Source organism: Felis catus, chromosome D1 (genome assembly GCF_018350175.1).
Source record: "Felis catus isolate Fca126 chromosome D1, F.catus_Fca126_mat1.0, whole genome shotgun sequence".
NCBI classification, from domain to species: domain Eukaryota; kingdom Metazoa; phylum Chordata; class Mammalia; order Carnivora; family Felidae; genus Felis; species Felis catus.
Window position 1 is genome coordinate 107,838,044 of NC_058377.1, and position 24,887 is coordinate 107,862,930.

The window sequence follows — 24,887 nt, forward strand, 5'->3', positions numbered from 1 at the left end:
CACGATTAAATGTTTTTTAATGCAAGAAAAGAAGTTACCTTCGGTTGCTTTTTCTTCCCACAAGTAAGTGTGGATGGGCCATGGCACCTTGACAGTGACTTCCGGACCGGGAGGCTGCCCCCACCCTCACTGGATACTGCACAGAACGGTGCGCCGGAGCCAGCGGCAGGTGACAAGGTCAGTGCCAGTGACTCAGACCCAGCGGAGGCCCAGAGAGAGCAGTACTGGAGGCATGGGGCTGGGGGGGGGGGGGGTCGAAGAGGTCAGATGGAGGAGTCCCTGAGACCTACCTGGGGAGTGCCTGGTGGGAAGCCTGCCACCCCCGCCCCCCACCAGTGACGGGGACACCCGTGAGTGCGGCCAGGCCCCCCGAGGCCGTGCTGGCAAAGCTGATGGGGCCACCTGATCTGGTGGCTCGCTGCCTCGGGTCCCTCACTGCTCAGCCTGGAGGGAGGTTATTCTAAGGGCATCCAAGACAACACGCTGCCCTCCTCTGCTCGATGGGAGGACGACGGAAGGAGGGTAGGAGAGGGCCTCCTCGAATGCGGGTAACGAGGAGGGGAGGGGCTGGGTGGTCCCTGGTCTCTGCTCTCTGGACGCAAGGCCCAGGCCAGAACGCTAAGCTAAGCCATGCTGGCTTCGTCGGGGCCCGCCACCCATCCAAGGTGGGGGAGGAGGCACACCAGAATGTTCCAGGCAAGTGGAAGGGAGAAGCAAGAAACGCCGGCTCTTGGGCCCCCCACGGGGTGTGCTCTGTACATCCAACAGCTCTTGGGTGGGACCGCCCCTACTTGGAGTGTGGGAAAGGGGACAAAATCACAGCTTCTGAACAAGTGGTTAGGAAGTTACTGAAGAACTCGGTCAAGTATGAGAGGCGTCACTTTACAGAACAAAGCTAGCTTCTATGTTTTTCTGGGAAACGTTCTCGCATACCTACTCATCCCCCGGACCCCACGAGAAAGGTAGTTCGGCTTATTTCTGTGCCTGCCAAGCTGGGGGAGCGGGGTGGGACAGGAGAGCACAGAGCAGGGCCCGTGCATAGGGGGTCACCACGGAGGGCAAAGAAGAAGGCACCAGAACCAACCTAATCCAGGAGCACGGGGAGGGGGCGGAGCCGCACAGGGAAGGAAGCCACCGGCCCAGCGAAGCCGCGCTCAGTTCAGCGACAAGCTGGGATCCCGGGGCGCCTGTCTGCACACGGCCCCGGGGCCCCCCCCCGCAGCTGCCGGGTGGGGGGCAAGCCAGGGTGGGCACGGGCCGTACGGCGGGACAGGAGAGGACAGAGGCTTGTTGTGTGCGGGGCTGTCAGACGGAGGAGGCAAGAAAGAACGCTGCCTCTGACGTTATATATTAAAAATATCCATAGTTCTTGTGCACAAAATTCCATCATTCACATGCGAGTATCACCCGCCTCCCTGCTGGGCCCAGGAACAGCCTTAAAAGAAAGATGATGGTTTTCCTTTTCAAGAGCTGAGGAAACATCGCTCAGTCTTTATGGACCTTGAGAGCTGGTGACCCTTCCCCTCCCCCCAGTCTCTGCCTGGCCAGGCGGGCGCGGCGGTCACGGTCACTCGTGCCTCCGCTTGGAGGGCGGGATCAGGTGCGGGGGCAGGTCGGCAGGCAGCTCGTGGCCCTCCAGCTTGACTTTGATGAGGTGGTTGGCCAGGGCAAACTCCTCGTCATCCAGCAGCCCGTCCTTGTCCACATCGGCCAGCTTCCAGATCTTCCCCAGCACCGTATTGGGCAGCTTGGACTTCACCATCTCCTTCTTGGCGTTAGCGCCCGTGATCTTGCCGTTGACGGGCGACAGCGTGTAGAAGATCTCGTCGTAGGTGGGCTTGTCCTTGCCCACCACCCACTCCACGTCGTCGATGCCCTCGCCGGCCCCCTCACCGTAGCCGTGCCCAAAGGGCCCGTTCATGGTGCCTTCGAAGGCGCCGCCCTTCACGGCCTGGGAGGGCATCAGGGACTCCTCCTGGCGCACCATGACCATCAGCCGGGCGATGTCGTTGGCCAGCATGTCGTCCACCGTGTCCAGCAGCTTGGGTTTCAAGGCCTGGAACTTGCTGAAGTCCTGAGTCTGCAGGAGCTCCTGTGGTAGGCAGAGGGGGTGGGGGTGGGGGGCTGGCTCAGGTCCCTTGCAGACTCCAGGCGGAGTGGGGGGAGCAAGGGATCCCAAGCCAAAGAGCTGGTTCCAGGTCTCGGCCCCGACCGCTTGGCAGCCCCTCGGCCTCGGCTCCCCAGGCTGCGGGGCAGAGGTACCTTCCCTGAAGGGCCGTGGGGAGGACGGCGCTGGAATGCCTGGCCCGCCGCCCTCCCCCCGCCGTGCAGGGTGAGTCACCGCATTCCCCTTCGTGGTGTCACGGCCGGGTCGACTTCTGATTCGGGTGGGGTGCTGCGGACTGACTCAGCTGCTTCCATTTGGGGAGGCCCCACCCCAAGAAGCTGCATTCCCTCCAGAACCACTGCCCCGGCGTCCCCCCCCCCCGCCTCCCCCCGCCACCGTCTCACTCCCTGACACGGCAGCGCCCACAGAGGGTACGTGCGGGGTGCGCGGGGTGGCCACACCTGCATCTTGCGGAGGCTTGGGAAGTCGCCGGGGGAGATCTGGTGCTCCCGCTCGATCTTTTGGTAGATCTCTCCCAGGTTGTTCACCAGCTCTTTCTTCTTGCTCTCTTTACCGAACACATTGGGCATCTCCTTCTTGAGGGAGCTGATGATGTAGGCGTGGACCTGGAAAGACAGGAAGGGGCGGACGTCAGGCGCGTACCGGACACCCTCCCGGACACCCCTCCACGCAGCAGAGATGAGGGGCACGCCGTACAAGCCGAGCAGAGCCCTGCCATCCCATCCCGCGTGTGCAAACGTGTGGCTGATGATGTCAAGTTCACAAAACTTCAACATGGCTGGAGTTATGCTCAGTTGACCACCCTGATGGCTCAGAATGACCAAGGATTAGGAAAACCACCTAAGGCTTTTCCCAGATGTTTTGAAGTTTATCTAAGCTCAATACCTTACTTAGACCTTCGCCAGTTAGGGGCACACCCTTCACTTCCCCACGGCGGGGCTGGTGACGCCCGCAACCCTCCCAGGGCCCTGGCCCTCAGATCCCTCTGCCTTGCCAGGTACCGTCCAGCCGTGAGCCGTGTAGCCAGCCGGCCTCACCCTCCTTCTCCCGACTGCCAGCTCTACTCCACCAAAACCCCTCCAGGGGCCTGGCCCTGCCCTGCCCCAGGCTGAGAGCCTGGCTGAGAACCGCCTGAGGGCAGCAGGCCTGTCAAAGAGAGTGGCAGTCACTGCTCCGCCTACCACAGGCCTGGCGCAGAGAGCCACTCACTCCAGGAAAAGGAAACGGTCTAGAAACCGCAGGTGCGGGACAAGGTGGGAGGCCCCGGGGTTTTCCGGGCACGGTGACTCAATGTGCCCGTCGGCCGGGTGATTACGACACCATTTCTGTGGATGAGCAAAGAGTCTGCCCTTTGTTGTATCCTAGAAGGAGGCTGCGCGAGAACACAGGCGGCCCTGCCAACAGGAGGCTGGACACGGAGAGACCAGAGCCGCCCTTCCCCGCGGCCTGGAAACGGGAGAGACCGGGGGCCAGTGAAGCGGGTTTTCTCATGGGTCCTTTTCTCAGAACCGACTCCACTCACTGGGAAAGGTCCCAAAGTGAGAGATCTAGAAAACTGTGCAGCCTGTATCCCCCAGAGCAGGCTCCTGCTACGGACCACCAGGGGATGGTGTTCAAGGGCAGACGGTTCGGTCGTGCCGGGTAGGGCCTGAGGACGGCACTTCTGGCACGCTCCAGAAGGGCCCGTGAGCACTGTGGGTAACCAGGGTGGAGACAGGGACCAGCGGTAAAAGATGAAGGGTCAGTTCTTATTACTTACGATAGTGAGCACCCATAGGCTACCTGACTTCGGACCTCCAGATGGGATACCGTGAGCCACCGTGTCGGGAGCCCAGGGCGAGGGTTTCACAGGCCATGGGACCGCCTTCACCAAAGCCCTAACACCCCCAGAACACCCTCCTATTCCTCCATGAGCCAGGAGCGGGTGTAAAACCCCCTGCCCTCCGCGGCCACTGCTCCAGGGAGGGGGTGATGCACAGAGTCCCTGCTCGGCAGCCATCACCGACAGGCTCGGGCCGAAGCCGAGCGCTGAGCCCCAAGGATCCGTGACCCTCACACGGGCACTGACGCGGCCTCAGGACGTATCCAGGCAGGCTCACGACGTGCTGCTATGCCACATCAGGGGACACGCTCTGCCCCTCTGTGTCCCAAGGGTCCACTGGTGGCACTGACCTTTGCTTCCCAGCCCCACCCACGCCGGGGTCTCAGGGAGGCGCTTGGCCAGGCGCTGAGATCCCAGCCTCGTGAGCAGTTCCGACGCCGCCGGCGGGTGTCGGCAGGCCCTGCGTTTCCACAGAGCACTGGGGACGGTTCACAAGGCCTCTGGGGGCTGAGGCCACCCGGGTTCTCCCTGGGCCCGCAGGCTTGCGCCCCATCTCTCCACCAGCTCTCACCTGTCCCGGCTCATGCATCAGCTCCCACCTGAGGCCTCGCGGTCGCCTGCTGCTGCAACGCCCCATGGCCACACAAATAAACTGGGCTTTATTTGTCTTTGCGTGTTCTGCTTTCGCAGTACGACTGGTGAGTGCCGGAAGGGCAGGGACCGTGCGTGGCAGTCCCCACTGTGTCCCCGGCGCCCAGCGTGTGCTAAGCGCTCCACAGGCCCGGGAGGGAAGCCGACGAGGACTGCGCCCCCACCTGCTCTCCAGTTCCCAGGCTGCCCCTTGGCACAGTGCTATCTTCCCACCTGGTGTCCACAGGCATCAAGACTCCGTTGAGAAGAGGTTGCACCCATGGGCGTAGAGGGGACTCGTTCAGACACGGTGCAACGTAGGCGTGTGGCTGTGGGTCTGCCCGGATGGGACTCGGGTGTCCCAAAAGCCACGGCAGCCCAATCCTGGGGCCCTGAGTGGCAGTCCCAGGCCCCCTCGGGCCCCCTCCAGCAGCGGACCACCTCCCCCCCTGCCCACGCCCCCGCCCCATTTACCTTGGCCAGCCGTGCCCGCTTGATCAGGTCATTGAGCTTCCTGAGGGCGGCGTTTCGGGGCAGAGACTGGATGTCTTTGAAGAGGTCCTGCTCCTCGGCCTCAAAGAGCTTGCGGTTGTCGGGGATGAGGAGCGGGTGGGACCAGAAGGAGCCGATGTAGACCCTGACCACCTCGGGGGTGTTGATGATCTTCCCCAGGGACCACATGAGAGCCCCGTAGACCCGCATCAGCTGCTGGGTCTCGATCTGGTCGGCCTTGTTCAGCACCACGCGGATCTTGTCCTCGTGGTTCTTGAGGGCCTTGATGACCTCCGAGAACTCGTCAGAGATGTCCAGCTTGTGGGCGTCGAAGAGCAGGATGATGCGGTCCACCCGCTCGGCGAACCACTCCAGGACGGCCGCGAAGTCGTACCCTGCGGGGGGGAGGCGGGAAGAGCAGGGTGAGGCGGGGGCACCGAGGCCCAGGCTGCTCGGATGGCTCTCCTCCCGACTCAGCCCGGGGTCAGCTACATTTCCGTGTACTCACGGGGCCAGCACGGCACCCTGAGGGCAGGGGCGTCAGGCCCCCACTGTGTGGCACCCCACCCCTGTGGCACCCTCGCCCACGCAGCACCTGGCCCGGAGCACAAATAAGTCATGCAAAAGAAGTCAGAGCCTGAGCTCTGAAGCGGCTCAGATCGGGGCGAGAGTGAGGGGGAGAGCCTGGCATAGCGAGAGTGGAGACTCGGGGGGGGGGGGTGCTGCCACCTGCCACCTGGATGCCCTGGGACGACAGAGACAGTAACAGCCACCACACCTGCAGCCGCTACTCGTGCGGTGCTCACACCAGGCCCCCCATTCTGCAGGAGTCTCATTTATTCTCCGCAAACAGGGGTTGGCAGACCACAGCTCGCCCATCACCTGTTCCGCAAATACAAATTTTATGGCGGGGGGGGGGGCGCCCGCGTGGCTCAGTCGGTTAAGCATCTGCCTCCTGATTTGGGCTCAGGGCATGATCTCACAGTTTGTGAGATCGAGCCCTGCGTCGGACTCAGTGTTGACAGTGAGGAGCCTGCTTGGGATTCTCTCTCTCTCTTTGCCCCTCCCCTGCTCTCTCTCTCTCTTTCTCAAAATAGTTTTATTGGAATGCAGCCACGCTCCTCGGTACGGTCTATGGTGGCTTTTGTCTACAATAGCAAAGTTCAGCTGTCAGGCCACAGACCACAGGCCTGCAAAGCCAAAAATATTAATTCTGACCCTTCAGAAAAACTTTGCTGGCCCCTGCTCTACGGCAGCCTATGACGGGTCACACACCGCCTCCCCTCACTTAGGTCTTCCACGTTCCCTAAAATGAAGCAGCTCTTCCCTCCGTTCTCTGTTTTCCACCATCCAGTTAAAGCCCTTTGGTGAACATGGACATCTGTAGCAAAGACTGCTAACTGGAACTCTTCCTTTAATAACAGAACTGTTTGGCTTTAGCTGATTTCAGGGCCCCACAGCTTGAGAGTGCACCCCCCAGCCTCTCTTGAGGCAGAAATGACCATGAAGAGGTGTATGAGCCCTCTGTCCTTTTCTCCCTTCCTGAAGAATGGGATGCAGATGTGATGGAAGGAGCTGGAGCAACCACCTTGAGTTCAGAGGTGCAAACTGAACATTCAGGACGGCTTTGGACTACTCTTTTCCACGGAAACCGTCTGACAACTGGCTGAAGCCAACGGATTTTTGCGTCTCTGTAACCGCAGTTTAATTTGCATCCTGTTTTACAATTCCCCCTCTTCAAAATGTTTCCACCTCTTCCACTGCCCCCAGAAGGTGTGAAAGTGCTCGTTCTCATCTTTTAGGAATCAAGAGGAGAGGAGAGGTAGGAAGACGACCACGAGAAAACAATCGCCTAAGAATCTTTGGGAAGCTTCGGTCCAAGCCCCGGAACTATCACTTCCTCTCTGGGGGATTCTGGGCAGGCCTCCTTGTCCCCGGGCTCCTTCTCCTCGTTCTTCAGCCAGCCGCTACCCACAGGCCACCTCCCACCTGAAATGTGGGCCGGTCCTCCTAAGAAGCACCAAATACATCCCCAGGGTATAGTCAGGCTCCTGAGGGTACACGGCTCCTACAGGGAAGAGCCAGCCGGGAGGCTGCTCTCAGAAACTGGCCCAAACCAACCTCCTTGTCCTCACAGCCTGACTCTAGCATCCCCTGCACAACACGCTCACTACCCTCTGACCAAACTGGGATTTAGACACGCATTCTCTAGAGCGGGGAGAAGGAAAGGACGGAGTGTCAAGAAAAGGCCCAGAGTGACCACCAGTGCCATGAGGTGGGAGGGCAGCCCTCCCCAGCCTCATGGTTAAGGAACCTTCAGGGCGGTTCGTCAGAGGGGCATCCGGCCGTTGCCATCCTGCCGAGCCTCACAGACCCGATACAAGTCTATACGGCCAAGCTCCCCAAGAGGCTCCCTGCACTCAGTCCAGAACCGGGCCCTCATCGCAAGGGCTTTAAGATAAGCAGTTAACACTGTGGGCGCGCCTAGGGGTGAAGTTGCTTGGCTGGATAAACATTCTGGCCGCCAGGCATCCCCCCCTCCCAACCTCACCCTGGTTCAAGTGTACCTCGGAGTTGTCTGTGTGCCCGAAGCCACAGCGTTCCAGGCCTCTCCCCACTCCGGTGCTCAGGAAGAACACAGGCCCTTAAATAAGACAGCTCTGGGGGCGCCTGGGTGGCTCAGTCGGTTAAGCCTCCGACTTCGGCTCAGGTCCTGATCTCAGGATTTGTGAGGTCGAGCCCCACATCGGGCTCTGTGCTGACGGCTCAGAGCCTGGAGCCTGCTTCGGATTCTGTGGCTCCCTCTCTACCCCTAACCCACTCATGCTCTGTCTCTCTCAACAATAAACATTAAAAAAAAAAAAAAAAAAAAAAGACAGCTCTGTGTTCAACTCCCCTCGTCCGCCCCCTTCTGTGACCTGAAGTTTTTATTTTATTTTTTTAACTTTTATTTATTTTTGAGACAGAGAGAGAGCATGAACGGGGGAGGGTCAGAGAGACAGGGAGACACAGAATCCGAAACAGGCTCCAGGCTCTGAGCTGTCAGCACAGAGCCCGACGCGGGGCTCGAACCCACGGACCGCGAGATCATAACCTGAGCCAAAGTTGGACGCTCAACCGACTGAGCCACCCAGGCACCCCTTTATTTTTTAATTAAAAAAAAAATCTTTATTTTTGAGAGAGAGAGAGAGAGAGAGAGAGAGAGAGAGAGAGAGAGAGAGAGAGAGAGAGGAACAGAGAGAGGAGACACAGAACCCGAAGCAGGGGTTGTCAGCGTGGAGACTGATGCAGGACTCGAACTCATGGACTGCGAGATCATGACCTGAGCTGAAATCAGACGCTTAACCCTCTGAGCCACCTAGGCGCCCCTGTGACCAGAAGCTCTTAAGTTTTCTGTTACAACTGTTTCCTCTGTGAAATTCAGAAAACAATTCCTCCTCCTATGGTCACAGGGAGGACCAGAAGGGATAACACGCGGGGCTCCTGGCACAGGCCCCACTGGCAGGAGGGGCCGAGTGGCCTAGGACGGCATCACGAGTCAGGAACGGAGACGAACCTGGCTCTGAGGCCAGAAGCCAGCTTTCGCCCTTGGGGTAAGACATCGAAACTTAAGGAAAACCCCACATTCTGTCGACTCAGCGTGGCAGCAACATGCATCTGTTCCTGCCCCAGCACACCAGGGAGACAGGACGCTCTGATCAGAAGCAGCCTCTCGACCGGCTGAAGTTTCTAGTATCATGGGGGTAAGGTGAAGCCGGTGGGGGGAGGGGGACAGTAAAGCCCCTGGGAGTCTGAACTTGAGCCTGGGCACGGCGGTCATCAGCCCTCCCGAGGCCAGTGCAGATGGTGGGAAAGCGCCAGCCCACCAGATTCTCTGTGCTCAGAGCAGGAGAGGCGTGGAGAGGGTGCCGGGCCACGCCCGTGCCAGCTGCCAGCCAGCATCCCAGGCTGCCGGTTCCAGAGGACGGGGCCCCCCGCCACCGCACGGGACACCCGGAGAGAAAACTCATCAGCAGAAAACTAGAACAGGAAGGCTGAGGAGCAGGCCAGGGAAGCGGCAGGGAGGCCGCGGCGCCTGCCTGGGCCGCAAAGCCACCGCCTTTTATGGCCCACTCTGGGAACAGCAGGCCAGCGCTGGGAAAGCAGTGACTCAGGACTGAATGGTGGCTCCCTCCCAGCAGAAACGAGGCCCCGCTTGGCCCCACTTCTCCCCTCGTCAAACCGCCCGTCCTCGGGCCATCACAGATCGGATGACTGCAGATTCACACAGCTGGGGAGGCAGCGGTGCCAGGAGCGAGGTACTGGGAACAGGGGCGCCCCGATGGGCTGGGCTCCAGCCCAAGTTAGCTTTGGCCCGGGAGTCAGGACGGCGCACAGGGAGCTGAGCTCACCCCCAGACTCCACCCAATGTGGCCCCACGCCCCCCTCCCCCGATGGTGGGGGGCCCAAGACAACGGGAAAAGACGGAGAGGAGGAGCCCCTTCTGAATTGTGGCCGGAGTCACTGCCGCCGGTCCGAGAGCCCCAAGTGCCCCCCCCGCCCTCCCCCCTCCCAGAAACCCAGTTACTCGCCAACACCTCGAGCTGGAGCCAGCAGAGCTAAGTCCTTTTTTTTTTTTTTTTTTTTTTTGCAGGTGAATGAAATTTCCTGTTTATTATGAAAAATGCTCACACTTTTGGTGAGGGAGACACGGTGGCTGGCCAAGTACATCCACAGGTCATGAAAAGGGTCACTCAGGCTCGTGTGAGGTCATCGCAGGTGTATGACCGTGCGCGACCACGTGGCTGCAGCCACCGCCGGGCCTGCCCAGCACCCACTTGTCCACCAAACCCTCACTCAGCCCGAGAGATGCTGTCGCAAAAGGCACCAAGGGCTACACCCAGAGCAGCAGCACCAAAGCATCACTCAAGTCCATGCACCCAGCAAGGTGGCCAGGGCCACCACTTGGCCTAGAGCTAGGCCCCAGGCGACAAGCACAGGGCCCAGGTGCCCACGCCCCCACCCTCGCCCAAGGCAGTGAGCCTTCGGGCTTTGGGACACATTAGAGATCAGTCTCAGTGACAGGATAAGTGACGAGATCAGTGACAAGATGGCTGTCAGCCATCAGACAGCCCAATGCACAGCATTTCCTCAAGGAAAGTGGGAGTTCAAGGCGTGCTTGGTGCCAGAGACAAGTATACCCCCACCCAAGGAGACAGGGACACTTCGTCTGCCTCAGGTGGGGCTAGGACTGAGCGTGCGGACACCAGTGTCCCTATGAAGGACAGACAACGTGGTCCAAGGTGGTGAGCTGGAAAGGAAAGGCTGACCCCACAGCGTGAGGAAAAGCCAGTGCCATCTCTGATAGGGGACAAGCTCCAGTGCAGAAAGTTCTGGAACTCTGGAGACATTATAGAACAAGCCAGGCACAAAAGGACCAATACTGTATGTCTCTACTCTTAAGAAGTACCTGTAGTTGGGGTGCCTGGGTGGCTCAGTCGGTTAAGCGTCCGACTTCAGCCAGGTCACAATCTCGCGGTCCGGGAGTTCGAGCCCCGCGTCAGGCTCTGGGCTGACGGCTCAGAGCCTGGAGCCTGTTTCTGATTCTGTGTCTCCCTCTCTCTCTGCCCCTCCCCCGTTCATGCTCTGTCTCTCTCTGTCCCAAAAAAGATAAACGTTGAAAAAAAAAAAAAAAGAAGTACCTGTAGTCAAATCCATAGGGACAGGAGGTAGAACAGCGGGGAGGGGCGACGGAGAAGTAGTGGTTAATGGGGATACAGCTTCTGTCTGGAAGATGAAAAGGTTGTGAAAGGTGGTGAAGGTCACACAGCAACACGGATCCGCTTGGGGCCACTGAACTGTGCACCGAAGACGGTTAGCGTCGGTGAAGCTTAGCACACGTGCGCACACAGTCGCGGGGGTGGAGGCAGGGGGGAGGCAGAAGAGTCGTGTGTTCGCTTAGGGTGACCAGGCTGAGGGTTGGGCTGGGTCTCGGGGAAGCAACGGCGCAGGCCAGTGGACAGGAGACCCAAACGTGCCTCCCGTCCCAGCTCTGTTCCCACCAGGCCTCCTCACCAGGTCTGACCTCCCGAGGAGAGTCCCGCTCCCCGCCAGCCATGGGCACCGAGGCGGAGGAGGGAAAACCGTGACAGGTCCTCGCCCTGTCCTGGCACCCTCCAAACACAGGTAGTTCCAGCAGCTGGGGGAAAAGCTACTTCATACATTCCAAGTTTCTAGAACATCAACAATAGAGGGTTTGTCTGCAATCGACGTCTGTTTCCTGCCATTCAAGCCGCGTGGGCCTCGGTATTTCTTGCCATAGCTCCCACCACGCACGCTTCCAGCTGGTGCTGGGCCCAGAAGAGGGGCACAGAGGGGCAAGATGGAGGGTAAGGCGCTGAGAGAGGACTGGGTGGCACACTTCTGCAAGCGGGCACTCTTCAGGGAAGGGCTTTCCCGGGGTTGCTCAGCGACCATTTGCTGTGTGCAAATGTCCGCAGCAACTTTGTTCAGAACTGCCCCAAACTGGAGACCTGTAGGCCCCTCAGCAGGTGAACGGGTAAGAAAGGAGGGCACACACATGCGACAGGGTAGGAACGGCAATGACAAAAGGGAACAGTCAGTCGATGCTCTCAAATACGTAACGAATCCCCAAAGCACCTGCTCAGTAAAGGAAGACAGACACAGAAGACTTTTACGTGACATTCTAGAAAAGGCAAGACTTTAGGGACGAGTGTCACGCCAGTGGGTTGTGAGGGCGGGGAGCGACTGCAGGGAGCTTTCCAGGTGGACGGAAAGACCAGAACTTGGTCGTGGCGGTTGCATAACAGCTTCACGCAGCTGTACGTCTAACCAGGGTGAAGACCTCCATAAATCTGACGGGGACTCAAGCAAATGAGCAAAGGGTGGGGAAGGGGAAGGACAGATGGACTCTGGAATCGGGCCCGCGTTGGAATCCGGAGTCCTTGTGACCCCATCGGGCCACGGACCCTCTGCGAGCCTCAGTTTCTTCTTCTGTGACGTGAAGATGGAAGTTTCTAACTCACAGGGCTGCTGTGGGCAGCAGGGGAGCGCCCGGCACACCGTAAGCACTTGGTAAACGTTTGCTATCATGTACTCACGGGAATCGTATTTTGGGCTCCAGAAGCTCGGGTGCCGACGGGTGTGTAGGCAACGACCACTTCTGACGCGCAAAGAATGCCTTATGCCACCAAATGTAAGCGGAACATCTGCAGGCGCTCGGGCCAGCTGCTGCAAAGCCGGGTGCCGGCTCGCAGCCTTGGAACGAGCAGGTGCCGGGCGCCAGCACAGGCTGGTACCGCTCCTCCGGGCACAGCGGCCCACGCCCCTCGGCGGAGCGGCGGCATTCCGGGCAAAGGCTCGGCCCAAAGCTGTCCAGGGGACCACAGGTGGGGGAACAGCGGGGGCGGGGGGGGGGGACAGTGGTGAGAGTGAGGCTTGGAGGAGGCCGGGGGCCCTGAGAAGGTCCTGGAAGCTGAAGGGAAACTCCAGCTGAGTCAGTACTTCCCCATCCTCTGGCCTCCTCAGGAGGTTATTCAGGAAAAGGTCTAAGCAAAGTCTGGGAATCCCTGGATTTTTTGGTGTCTGTTTTTAATTAGCTGACATTTGCTGAACATGTAACTGTGCAGCAGGGACTAGGGCAAGAGGTTAACACGTATAGATGCCTGTATTTATCAACAAGGAGGCTGATGTCGCTATTCCTGTTTTATTGACTTGGCTCCCAGGGGTCGCTGCAACTCCCTAGGGCCCCCAGCTCCTAGAGTACTGAGCTGGGGCCTGAACGTTCGGTCTTCTCTGAACCGTGGGTGCTGGGAAGCCAGGAGGGGTGCAGCACTTGGCCTTGCCCAAGGCTTTCAGGCAACCTCACAGAGCATGCTCTGGGCTGCAGAAAACCCCAACCCGGAGGGCTTTTAGGTGGGGCACCTCAGGAGGCAATCAGCACAAGGGTCAGCAGGAAGGGAGGGCCACAGCACAGCCCCACCTCTGAGTCAGAGGACTCCGGGTCTGGGCCTGGGAGGCCCTACCTGCCTACTGGGAAGGCCTCCAGGCTTGGATGGAGCCTGGGAACCAGGGGCAGTCAGCAGGAGGGCAAGTGAGAAGCTAGGGCACCAGCCAGCCTTGGCCAGGCGTCCTAGTCCTCACCCACAGATGCTCTGGGCGACCGTCGCTGGCTGGAGGCAGAGAACAGGGAAAAGAAGATCCCAGCGTTGTTGGTCCAAGCCCTGGACCTCAGGTCCATTTGTGGACTCAGAGTCTGATTTCAGGCCGGGAGAGAAACGGAAGGTGGCCCCTGCGTGTGTCAGGAGAGCTCAGAAGCCCCTGCACGGTCACGACCCAACAGGGTCAAAGACTTGCCCGATCTGAGCTGTGGGCGCTCCTTGGCGGCAAAGCGTCTGCTCTCAGCCCCGGCTGGTGTGGCCACAGCTTCCGCGGGGCCCGTGGGCACAGGCCGGCCCGTGTCGCCTTGCACCAACGACGTAACCTTCCCGAGCCTCTGTCTCCTCATCTGCAGAGCAGCAGTGTCCTCCCCAGTGCAGCTGTGTGATAACTCAGGGGAGCGGGTCCGTGTGACAGAAAGCCAGGCACGAGGCCGGCCAGGCGGTGTTCTCCTAACCCAAGTCCAAGGAACACTTCCCTGCTGACGCGACTCACAGGCGCAAAAGTTGCGGCCAGCTCTCAGCCGCGTGGTGACAAGGGCAGGGGGTGCCCTGGCCGGGCCCCTGACTCCCAGGCCGGGGCCTCCACCTGAGCGTGCTCCCCACCGCTGCCCACCAGGGCCTGCCGTGGGAAAACCCTGCTCCAGCTTGTGACAGTGCAGGCGGGCAGCAGCCTGGGAGCCAAGGGCGCCAGCCCCACCGGGCCCCGGGTGCCCTTTGGAATGCCCTTTTATCAGTCACACAGCACTAAAGACCGAATGCTGTCCCCACAGGCCACTTTCCCTGCTGACACAGGAGAACGTAATCTTTAAAGGCGGTCAGACTAGCACAGCGAGGAAACGTAGCCCGAGGCCCCCACGGAGCCCCTTCTCCTTCCTGTGGTAACTCTCAGGGGGCTCTTGCAGAGCCTGGCCTGTACCCTGTTTTGGGCCTGCACGGGCCCTACGTTATCTTTCCAGGCAGTACTTCCTGCACACGTTAGGCACCACGGGGAAAGGGGGAAGAAGTCCAGAGGGGCCGGGCAGATAGGGTGGGAAATGGAAGTAAATGTAAGTAGCAACTCTAACACGCGTGCAACGTCCAGGAGAACCTTCTGTTTCCAGGGAACCAGGTCGGCGGGACACAGGAACGCGTGCTGTTTGCCCAGGACCCATGTTTTCTGGTGGCCCGATCTTTCTGGGAGGGAAACACCTGCTTTCCGTGCCGTCAGCAAAGGGAACAGACAGGCCACCGGCCGGGGAACTGCACTGCCCTACTCTGACTTCCTCTGCTGGACAGGGCAACACGGGCCCTTTGCAGTGACTGATGGGTGGGGCCTCCGAGAAGAAGGCCGCTCCTTCCCCATCTAGCGAGTGGTCACCTCCCGTGAAGACCACGGCCAGCACATCTGAGAGGTACTGCCCGCTGGTCTCTCTCCGGCTAATAAAACACTGACACCAAATATGTTGCACAGCAAATGCCAACTTGGTAACTTTCAGTAAAACACTTTAAACCAAGGTATCTAGGAGGCACCTGGGAGGCTCAGTCGGTTGAGCGTCCGACTTCAGCTCAGGTCGTGATCTCACAGTCTGTGAGTTCGAGCCCCGCGTCGGGCTCTGGGCTGACAGCTCAGAGCCTGGAGCCTGCTTCGGATTCTGTGGCTCCCTCTCGCTCTGCCCCTCCCCTGCTCGTGCTCTCTCTGTGTCTCAAAAATAAATAAAAACATTAAAAAAACCCTCAAAAAACAAGATATCTAAGGGCATGGAGGGAAAGAAACTTTCACAGGAAGAAGCCCTCCTCCAATCAGAGCACCTCTTTTTTTTTTTTTTTTTTAAGTTTTTTTGCGACGTTTATTTATCTTTGAGAGAGAGGGAGGGAAAGAGAGCGCGCGTGCACACGCACTGGCAGGGACGGGCACAGAGAGAGGGAGACAGAGAATCTGAGGCGGGCTCCACGCTATCAGCACAAAGCCTGATGTGGGGCTTGAACTGAGGAACTGTGAGATCGTGACCTGAGCCGAAGTCGGACGGTCAACCGACTGAGCCACCCAGGCGCCCCAGCAACGCGCTTCTCTTTAAGGCCCACTCCTCCTTCCTGGCCGTGGTGGGTCGGGGGGGGAGGCCCTCTGTGGCTGCCCCAGGACAGAAAGGGGCCACATCTCCCACCTGGAGCGGCAGCAGACAAGCAGGGGCGAGCCCTTGTGTCTCTGGCTGGCCTCCTCCTCCTCCAAGCACCCGCCACCTGCACGGGCAACTTGAGGGCGGGGACTGCCTCGCACCCCGCATCCTCCCCTGGCCCCCAGAGTGTACTGTATACCTGCCGATCCGCGAACTGGAGAGCACGCGGAGGCACAGTGGCGCCTGTCCCAGAGAGGGCACGTCTGGACACCGCTGACAGAGAAAGGAGAGAAAGGAGGCAGGGGAGGGAAACATCCCAGCAGACGGGGCCAGGGCGCCCAATGCTGCAAGACATATCCTCCCAACCTGTCGCCTGCCGAGCTCTAAGGACGCAGGCTGACGTGTCAAAGACACTCTTCCCAAGCAGGGGAACCTCACAGCACTGCTGGAAAAGAGTGATATCTGTCAGGGCGCCCGGGTGGCTCAGTTAGTTAAGCGCCCGACTGGGTTTCAGCTCAGGTCATGATCTCGTGGTTCGTAGGATCGAGCCCCAAGCCGGGTTCTGCACGGACAGCGAGGAGCCTGCTTGGGGTTCTCTCTCACCTCTCTCTGCCCCTCCCCCCACGCACTCTCGCGTGCAGGTGTGTTCTCTCTCTCCCTCTCAAAATAAATACACAGAAAGAAAGAAAGAAAGAAAGAAAGAAAGAAAGAAAGCAAGCAAGCAAGCAAGCAAGCAAGCAAGCAGTGGTATCTGGGATCCCTTTAACAAGACAACGAGGGTCACGAGCCCTTTCCCTAGAATACTTTAACTCCGAGCTCTGAAGGCCGTAAGTGAGCACAGACTGCCGAGAAGGTAAGCCGGTGTTTGTCAGCTACTGTCCCCATCCGAAGATGTGTACGCATCAGCTGACCTCTGTGGCGGGGAGGTGGCCGCCCAGAGGTGCCTTAGTTCTCTATCCGATGGCCCCCAGTCTACCTACTCTTCAAGGTCATTAAAAAGGTAACACGACAGGAGCGCCTGGGTGGCTCGGTCGGTTAGGTGTCTGACTTCGGCTCAGGTCATGATCTCACGGTTTGTGAGTTCGAGCCCCACGTTGGGCTCTGTGCTGACATCCTGGAGCCTGCTTCTGATTCTGTGTCTCTCTCTCTCTCTCTCTCTCTGCCCCTCCCCTGCTCACACACTCTCTCTCTGTCTCTCAAAAATAAATAAACATTAAAAAAACTAAAAAAAAAAAAAAAAAAAAAAAGATAACACGACAGAGCCTCAAAGAAAAGTCCCTCCAGGAGAACTCAGGCCTGGAAGTGAACAGAGAATAAATTCCCCCTTGTCTGGTCTTTCTCTTGCATGCTTATCAGGTATTTTCTTACAACCAGGTTGAAACAACAGCAGTAAGAGAGGGAAAACTAGCCCTCGTCTTTTTATTTGTTTTAAATATTTATTTTATCTCTACACCCAACGTGGGGCTCGAACTCAGAACCCTGAGATGAAGAGTCGCACGTTCCTCTGAGCCAGCCAGGTGCCCCTAGCCCTCTCCTTTTTAGAAGGGGTCCCAAAGCGGCCCCCTTCAACTCCTAGGAGTGTCCTTGTCATCAGGGTGCAGAACCTGAAAGCTGAAATCAGACTGAGAGATAGAATTAGGGCAGTTTCAAGATGCTCTGATGTCAGCCCTTTTCGGCCGGGGCCCACAGCCTGGAAAAAAAGAGAAGCAAGGTTTCTCAGGACCAAGAACAGGGCTCCCACCTCCTCAGAGCCACAGCAGCCACAAAAAATCCCCCGAAAGTCAGGCTGCTGGCTTCAAAGGCAAAGCTTGCTTGCCAAGGCTGGGCCGCCCAGAGGGAAAGGGGTACAGGAAAGATTTGCAAGTTAACGGTAAACAAATCTGGTCACTTGTCTTCAAACCCCTGAGTTTGATCTTACTTCATTCGCACATTTGTAGCTGTAGGCCCCACTCCTAGCCTGCCCCCACGCTCCAGGCAGACAGCAGCCCCCTTCCCATTCGAAAAAAGGAACAGCAGCAGAAACATAACGCGGTTCAGGCTCATCCTGAACCGGATCTTCAGAAGAGCCCGGCAAGATCGAGTCAGGAGTCTGCACGACTAGGGGCCCGACACGCTAACACTACCACTACCCGGCACGGAAGCCGCCCACTGCGCACGGCGCGCGGGGAGGCTGCTGATTTAACACCGAAGCAAACTTAAACACGTTGCCACTAACCCCTGAAACAAATATTTAACAAACTCCTGCAGCTTCTCCTTTGGGCTCACTTGTTCATGTCAACTGTTCTCTCACAGACCTGCTGGGCTTGCCAGGAATTCCTATGGTGTTGGAAGCAAAGCTTTTAAACATAAACTAAAGTGAGTGAGCCCCAGGGGGACCAGGGGCCCGTTCGGAACGGCTGTGCTGGCCAAGGTACCTGGAGCCCGGACCCGGAGTGACTTCCTGTGACCTCGCAGCCAGCCCGAGGTGCCTTCTCGTAAACCTGCCCTCTTTTCCAGATGCCCCAGGGGTTGGGAAGCATGAAAGTCACGCGAGATTGGCTGTGCTCTGCCCCAGACAGCTCTTAGTGATCTGGGCAGAGGCAGCCAGGGGAGAGAGCAGCTCCTGACCACTCTGGGCTCAGCGCACTATGAGGACACGAGGCTGATACAGAAGGGTCCCCGCCTGGGCCGGGAGAGACCTGGAGGGCAGCATTTGGTCCACGCGGCGGACATCAGACAGAAGGTGCCCCGGGCCGTGTCGGAGGCTGTTTACCTCTGCTGATGCGCTGTTTCTCTCCAGACAGGATCCCGGGAGTGTCGATGATGCTTATGCTGTCCAGGACTGGGTTGGGCAGCTGGGCGCACATGAACCTGCACGAGAGCAAGAGCCCAGAAGAGAGACGTCAAGACTCGGTTATTGGTGCTCTAGATGTGACAGTGGGGCATTCCGTACCCCTTCCTCTCCACCTCTGCCCTCCTTTCCAGAAGCAAAGAATGTCAAGGTTTTCTACACTCTTGGTTTCCAGGGGTGGCCACGGAACAGCTCATTCTCTTAACTGGGAATCCAACCAGAGGCTCAGACTGGCCTACATCAGCACTTTCCCCACGCGAGCTTTGTCCCCAGGGTTTAGGAGTTCAGCTTTCAAGTTGCTGATACGGTACGAAAAGTGCACGAGCCTGCGTCGCCATTCAACTCCAGAAGGGAGACAGAAGGGGACCCTGGGACCCTGGAATTCTGTATTAAAATGTTCAACCACTTGGCTGAATTTCCATATATACCGAAGGCAGCGAGGCCTTACTGCTGCTGGGCCCAGCTGCCTGGGTGAAGGGAGAGCCGTGGGAGGCGGGTAACAGCTGGGGGACACATGGGCTGGAGCCGGGGGGCCGGTGGCGGGGGGGGGGGGGGAGTAGGGCAGGGAAGCACAGACACGGTTCACGGTTCTCTGAAAGCCACAGCAGGCCCAGGAAGAGTGAACGAAGCCACAGACAGGATGGCAGCTCATGAGCCAGGGCTTAGCTGTGTGTGTGCCTGAATTCCCACCGAGCTTAGAACAGCCCAGAACGGCAAGGGGCTGTCCCAACTGATCACAGAGATTCTTTGCCGGACACAGCCGCTTCTCTGAAAGAGATACTGTGAGCAAAGAAAATACTGACCCTTTGTCTGTAGGACGCAGGCTTAAAAAGTTGCCTTGCCCACAGTGAGGAGGGATCTGAGCTGATAAGGTTCTCCTCTCGGCCCCAACCCCCCACCCCCCCACCCCCGCCGACAAAGTGACCAGTGGCCGGGCTAAGGGCAGCTGGCCGAGGGGAGAGGTGCCGCCCGCAAGCACAACGGAGCCACATCAGCTGACCCGCAGACCTTGGACCTCGTCCTCACCAGCGCCGGCGACGGAGCCGGGGTGCCGGAAGTAACTGCAGGCCAGACCCGGACCCTGCTAGGGAAGGGCGTCACTGAGAGGAGCCCAGATAAAAAGAATCTGAAGCAGAACCGGCTCCGAGAAGTTACAGACCTAAAAACGCCTCGTAAATGAGACTGTGGAGCAAGCTCACGTGTGAGAGACACAGGAATAAGACGCCCTGCAGGGCCCGGGGAGCAGGCGGTGCACGGGGCACACGCAACACGCATTTTTCACCAACAAGGACGCACCGAGCTCATCTCACACTCTAAGTGGGTGGTACCGGTTACACAACTGAGTCCTCACAGGATGCTCTTAGGACATCCTGACGGCACCCTGACTTGGTCGGCTCCATCGGATTCTACTCTTAGAGCGGCCACTTACGGTAAAAGGCCAGAAAGTCAAGTTCACGACTCAACGGGGTCCCTCTCTCTCTCGCTTTTAATTTAGAGAGAGAAAGAGAGCAGGGGAGAGGGGCAGAGACAGAGAGAATCTCAAGCAGTCTCCATCCACAGCCAGCGCAGAGCCCAACACGGGGCTCGATCCCACGACCCCAGGATCGTGACCTGAGCCAATATCAAGAGTCGGATGCTTAACTGACTCCCAAGAGCTCCTCAATGCGTCTGTTGAAGTGTGCCAGTAGAGGCCGTGTCAGGCGGGCAGAGAAGAGCCCCCTTTGTGCGCTCTGGCTAGCCGGGTAGCACTTGGTGTGCTCCATGGGCCGATACAGCTTGGGGCCCCAGGTCTAGTGCAAACCCATGCCACTTGACCCTTGGCTGATAAGGCTCCTTGGGGCAGTGATCGAGAACCCTCTGGAGAGTGGCAAGAAGGAACTGAGGGGTGCCTGGCTGGCTCAGTCGGTAGAGCACAGGACTCTTGATCTCAGGGTTGTGAGTTCAAGCCCCACGTTGGGCGTGGAGCCTACTTAAAAAAAATACACACACACACACACACACACACACACACACACACACATATACACACGGCACCAACATCATCAGAGTGCCTGCCTTGGACCGGCAACTCTGAAACTTTAGGTCTCCAAATTCAGAACACAGGTCACATCCTTGCAAAAAACGGTCTGCTCTCACAGTTGGAAGTGGAGACGCAAAGACAGAAGTAGGTGTAGCCACCCTCCGTTCTAGCTTCCCAAAGTTCAGCGTGAAAGTCAAGACCTAATAATGCTCGAAATTTCCAGCACGGCAGCCAAACTTTCCACAAGACCCTATGGCACCCACCGGCTAACAGTCTGGGCTAATTGCCTATCTACAGGCACAGTAATTCCAAAACACTGGTGTAATACCGGAGGAGGGCTCACGGCTAAGAGGGCCACGCCTCTCACATGAAGGGCTTTACTTAGCCCTGGCCCTTGACACACGAACGCCATCAACCACCAAACAGGACAGGCTTAAAACGCCTGAAAGGGACAAAATAATACAACAGAAGCCTGCCTGTCTTTTCTATTAAAGGTCAGCTCTGTGCACAGAAGTAGGCTGGCCACTGGCTCGGATCAGGAGCAAGCTGGTTCACCCTGTGTGGCTGGACAGTGTCTGGAAAGGAATGTGATCATACAGGGCGGAGATCTGGAAGGCACGAGTCAAGGATTCTTTCCTCGGCTCTTCCCAGGACCCAGACTTTGAAAGGCATGTGGAGTCACTCCTTGAATGGGGGGTGGGGGTGGCAGAAAAGGCAAATCTGTCAAGTCCTCTGGTATGTCTCTGGCGGTAGGGGTGGGGAGAGGAAATTTAGTATAAGCGAGCACGGGGAGAGGGACTTTAGAATCACGGACTAGCGCCTTTGAATTCCTTTACAGAAGTGTGAACCTGGCACTCCTTAGAACAAGGGCCAATGGGTTTCATTCCCAGCATCGTGAGGGTTAGTCTCTTGGAGGATAACCCTGATCACGAGGAGGCAGATTTCACCCATTTAACCGGGGAAACTGAGGCTCAAGAAGGTTAAGGAACGTCCTAGGGAGGGATTCAGGGCCCCGATCTCCTTCCAGGACTCCCAGTGCCACAGCCTGAGGCTGCTTCCTGAAACTCCTAAAGCAACACAGTTTAGCGCTGCGCCTGCCCCCTACCTGAAGAGAAATGTTCACACCCCATCTGTCCGCTACCTCGTGGGCTGCCCCAAACTCAGCAGGCCACAGGAGATCCTCCTTGTCCCTCCCACATGAAACCACTGGTCCCAGGGGAGGCACAGCACACCAGCAAAGGGAATGACTAAAAGTTTCACATATTTTTCCAGGACACTTAAGAAACAGACCTTTGGAGAAAGGGAGGGAGAAAGGGGCCGGTATGAATGAATTACACGCACCCAGTCTGGGGAAAGGACTACTTTGTGGAGAGGTGGAGACAGAATCTCTCACTTTCTCAACGCGGATCGCGGTTCTGAGGGAAGCAGGGCTAGGATCGGCAGGAAGGTTTGGGGGTTAAACTGATAATCTGGAAAATTATGGGGGGGGGGGTGACACAAGCGAGGGGGGGGCGGTGGCGGTGACACCCGCTCCCAGACCTCTGGGTGAGTTTTTGGTGCGAAGAGGCAGGGGCCCTTGTCCCAGGGAGTGGTCGCCGAGGGGCTCGCTGGGGCCTCGGAGACAAAGGACAACGGGGGGTGGGGGTGGGCAGCGGCCGCGATAGGGTCAGGACCCGAGTGCGGCATCGGGGGTCCCCCCTACGCGCCCCGGGGGCAAGGGGCGGCTACCTGTTGAGGAAGGCGTTGCCGAAGGCGTTGAGCTTGCGGAAGGGGCGCCGCGGGTCGACGACGAGCGCGTTGCCCGGCACCACGCCCTCGGTGGGGCCGTGCATGACTGCGATGAAAGAGTCGGTGGTGGGCTCGGGCCCGATGCGCATTCCCGGAAAGTCCTGCTCGATCAGGTGCCGGATGAAGGTGGTCTTGCCCGTGCTGTACTGGCCCACAAGGAGCACCATGGGCTTGTTGTCGAAGTCAGCGTCCTCCAGCGCGGGCGAGTGGAACTCGTGGAAGCGGTAGTGCTCCTCCAGGGGCAGCAGCTTCTGCGCGTACAGCTGCCGCAGCCCCTCGGACACCGTCTGGAAGAGCTCCGGCTCCTTCTTGCGGCGGGCATCCTTGCTGACCCAGCTGAACATGCTGCCGGGGACGCGGCTGGCTGCTGCGGGGCAGAGCGGCGGCTGAGAGCGGGGCGAGGGCGCAGAGCCGAGGCGGGGCCCGGCCGGCCGGCGGAGGGGCGGCGGGGCAGGGGGCGGGGAACGGCCCGTACTGCGCAGGCGCACAGCTCGGCCCGCTGAGCGCCCTCTGCGCAGTGGCGCGCGCTCCTAGCGGTGCGGCCTTTATAGGGCCGAGTCCGGCGTTCGGGCGCGCGCCGCCGCCGCCGCCGCCGCCGCCGCCGCGACAGGCCGCGGGGAACTGGGCGGGGGAGGAAGAAGCTCCGCCCGCGAACCCCGCGCCACGTCCTCCCCTCCCCCGGCTCCCATTGGCCGACTCCAAATATCGCGAGCGCCGCTCGCTCCGCTCCCCGCCCCTGGCCCGGGTGCCGTGGCAACCGCACCTGTTTCTCACCCACCGCCCCGCCCTCCTTGGGGCAGCTCTCGGACGTGCTGCGGTTGGGAAGCCGGGGAGCCGGGGTCGCGCGCGAAGAGGTCGGCGAATCTGCGTGCCTTCCAGCACCCTCGAGACGCCCAGTTAGACACCCGGCTCCCTGGCTGCGCGCCGCACCCGCGCTTCCCCCACGAACGGTCCTCCCGCCCCCACTGGCTCAGAGTCCCCGGAAATACCGGCGGACCCCGGGGGCCTCGCTCCAGTCCGAACAGGCCTTCCTTGCCTCCTCCTCGCCCCTGCTTCCCTGATGCTACTTCCTACCCCTCTTCTCCGTCTGCTTTGGGGAGAGGGGGAGAGAGGGAAGAGGGAGTAGACGAGGCTGAGGGAGTGGAACGTCCAAGGCGGGTGGTGACTGGGGAAAGAAAACTGGGGAGGGAGCAAGAGGCCCCTGGGGAAAAAAGCGACCAGCAGCAGGAGGCCTGAGCTGCCCTCAGGCCAGTGGGGCGGGGAATTGTAAGATGGACACCGGACACACTCGGGAAGAAGAGATGGCCTCTCTGAAGGGGCTGCATCTGTGGGAGGTTGGGAAGGGGTACAAAGGAAGTTGAGGCCCTTTGGCCGCTTGAGTTTTGAGGAAGTGAAATCGGAAATTCCCTATGTGGGGTGGAGGGGAAATGTGGGGCAACAATGAAATCTTGTGGGAACCTAGGGGGAATTAAAAAACCCAAATACTTCTGCTTTCCTCTCGGGGTCACCACCAGTTAACCGGCTTTTACTCTGATCTGTGCCCCATCCCCTTACCAGTTCCTGGCTGTTCCATTAGGCTCACTCCCCCGCCATCGTTCCCTGCCACGTATAGGCCCCTGGCCCTGGCTGTCCAGGCCGGTGAGAATGTTCAGTGGGTGATGTCAGAACTTGGGGGGCTGATTGTTACATAAGCAGAATGAGGATACCAGAGTGTAGGAGGGGCCGGGGGTGAGGTGGTGGTGAGAAGTTCCTAGCTGGATCTGAAATGCACCTGAGAACTCGAAAGCCTCATGTCCAACTTTCCGGCTTCCGGGAGATGTGGGAGCCTGGGAGGCTAGGTGCCTGTATCCGGGAAGAAAGCAGGCTGGCGGTGTAAAAGGGTGGAGGCAGGAACTCAGATCTGAGAAGAAGCAGAATATTAGGGAATCTGGGTCAAGTGGGAGCCAGACAGGGCAAAATGGAAGGTTTGGTTGCCCACCCCTTGTAGGATAGGGCCTCAGTGCCTTCTGAAGAAGTAAAATGTTAAGTCCATTGCCTCCCACCCCACCCCTTTCCCTCTCTAATCATTGGAAAGTCCTGCCTGTAATCTTAGGTCTCTGACTTACTGCTTTTATTTGAGATTTCATTAGTGTTCTTTCATCAATCACAGTAAAACAGAAGCCCCAAGGGTCTTTTTTTTTTTTTTGGTGTCAAAAAAAGACATTGAGCCTCTTAGGGCTGTCACCAGAGGCTGAGTGCCAGCTGATGATCAGGAGCCTTGGGTGGGTCCAGTCCAGACTTCCTGGGCCAGCCTTAGAAGCCAAAGGACTTGCCTCCTCCATGGTGCTTTGAGGGGTCCACCCCGGAGATGCAACTTCCGGGCTGTTCCAGGGCAGAGCTCGGGGCTGAGGATCCTGAAAGAGTTGGTTGTTCAATGGCCTGAATGGGGCTACAGCGAGCTCCCCCTCGGCGGCATTCACATTGACCGGCGGTGGTTTATCACATCTCCCCAGAGCCCTCCGTGCTGGGAATAGCCCTCCCAATAAAATTGAAAAACAAAATGTTCCTGGGTTATTTATACATGAGACTCAGCCCGTGTTTGTTACATATGGCCGCTTGGCTTTCTCCAAGGAGCACAAAGGACTGGAAGAAGGCATCTCTCTCCCTCATGAGGCCCAAGTGGGCAGGGATCAGTTTTCCCAGTTTCACGGAGTTGGCGCTCAGGTCCTGGCCGGCTTCCTCATCTGGTAGTTCCCAGACTGTGAAAATGGCCTAATTTTCTGTGTGTGTGTGTGTGTGTGTGTGTGTGTGTGTGTTTTGAGTAGGGTAGATTCTCTTTGGTGGGAGTTTTGTAAAACACGAATGAAGCATTTCACTTTGGGTGTCTCGGTTTCACTTTCTGTCTTGAGGAAGAGTTCGACTCTTTTCCTTTTTCTCGGAAATGAT

The 24,887-nt window shown here is 58.6% G+C and overlaps 1 protein-coding gene and 1 long non-coding RNA gene across 2 annotated transcripts; one reads left to right on the top strand and one right to left on the bottom strand.

Annotated features, from left to right (window-relative positions):
* Positions 1-23,646, bottom strand: EHD1 (EH domain containing 1). Its single transcript, XM_003993572.6, has 6 exons — positions 23,517-23,646; positions 21,903-22,329; positions 18,077-18,174; positions 5,055-5,467; positions 2,569-2,733; positions 1-2,092 (listed from the first exon to the last, which is right to left on the bottom strand). Exons 1-6 carry the CDS (start codon positions 23,533-23,535, stop codon positions 1,568-1,570), a joined length of 1,647 nt encoding a protein of 548 aa, XP_003993621.2. The 5' UTR covers positions 23,536-23,646; the 3' UTR covers positions 1-1,567.
* Positions 2,733-4,618, top strand: LOC109492190. Its single transcript, XR_002145988.2, has 2 exons — positions 2,733-3,369; positions 3,494-4,618. It is a non-coding gene; the product is annotated as an uncharacterized LOC109492190 (long non-coding RNA).
* Positions 23,647-24,887: the final 1,241 nt, after the last annotated feature.

Excerpts from the sequence above, each read along its gene's own strand:
- EHD1 (XM_003993572.6), bottom strand. Across the intron at positions 5,468-18,076 it reads GAAACAGCGCATCAGCAGAG|GGTACGACTTCGCGGCCGTC; the intron begins GTAAACAGCCTC and ends TCCCCCCCGCAG. Across the intron at positions 2,093-2,568 it reads CAAGCCTCCGCAAGATGCAG|GAGCTCCTGCAGACTCAGGA; the intron begins GTGTGGCCACCC and ends TGCCTACCACAG.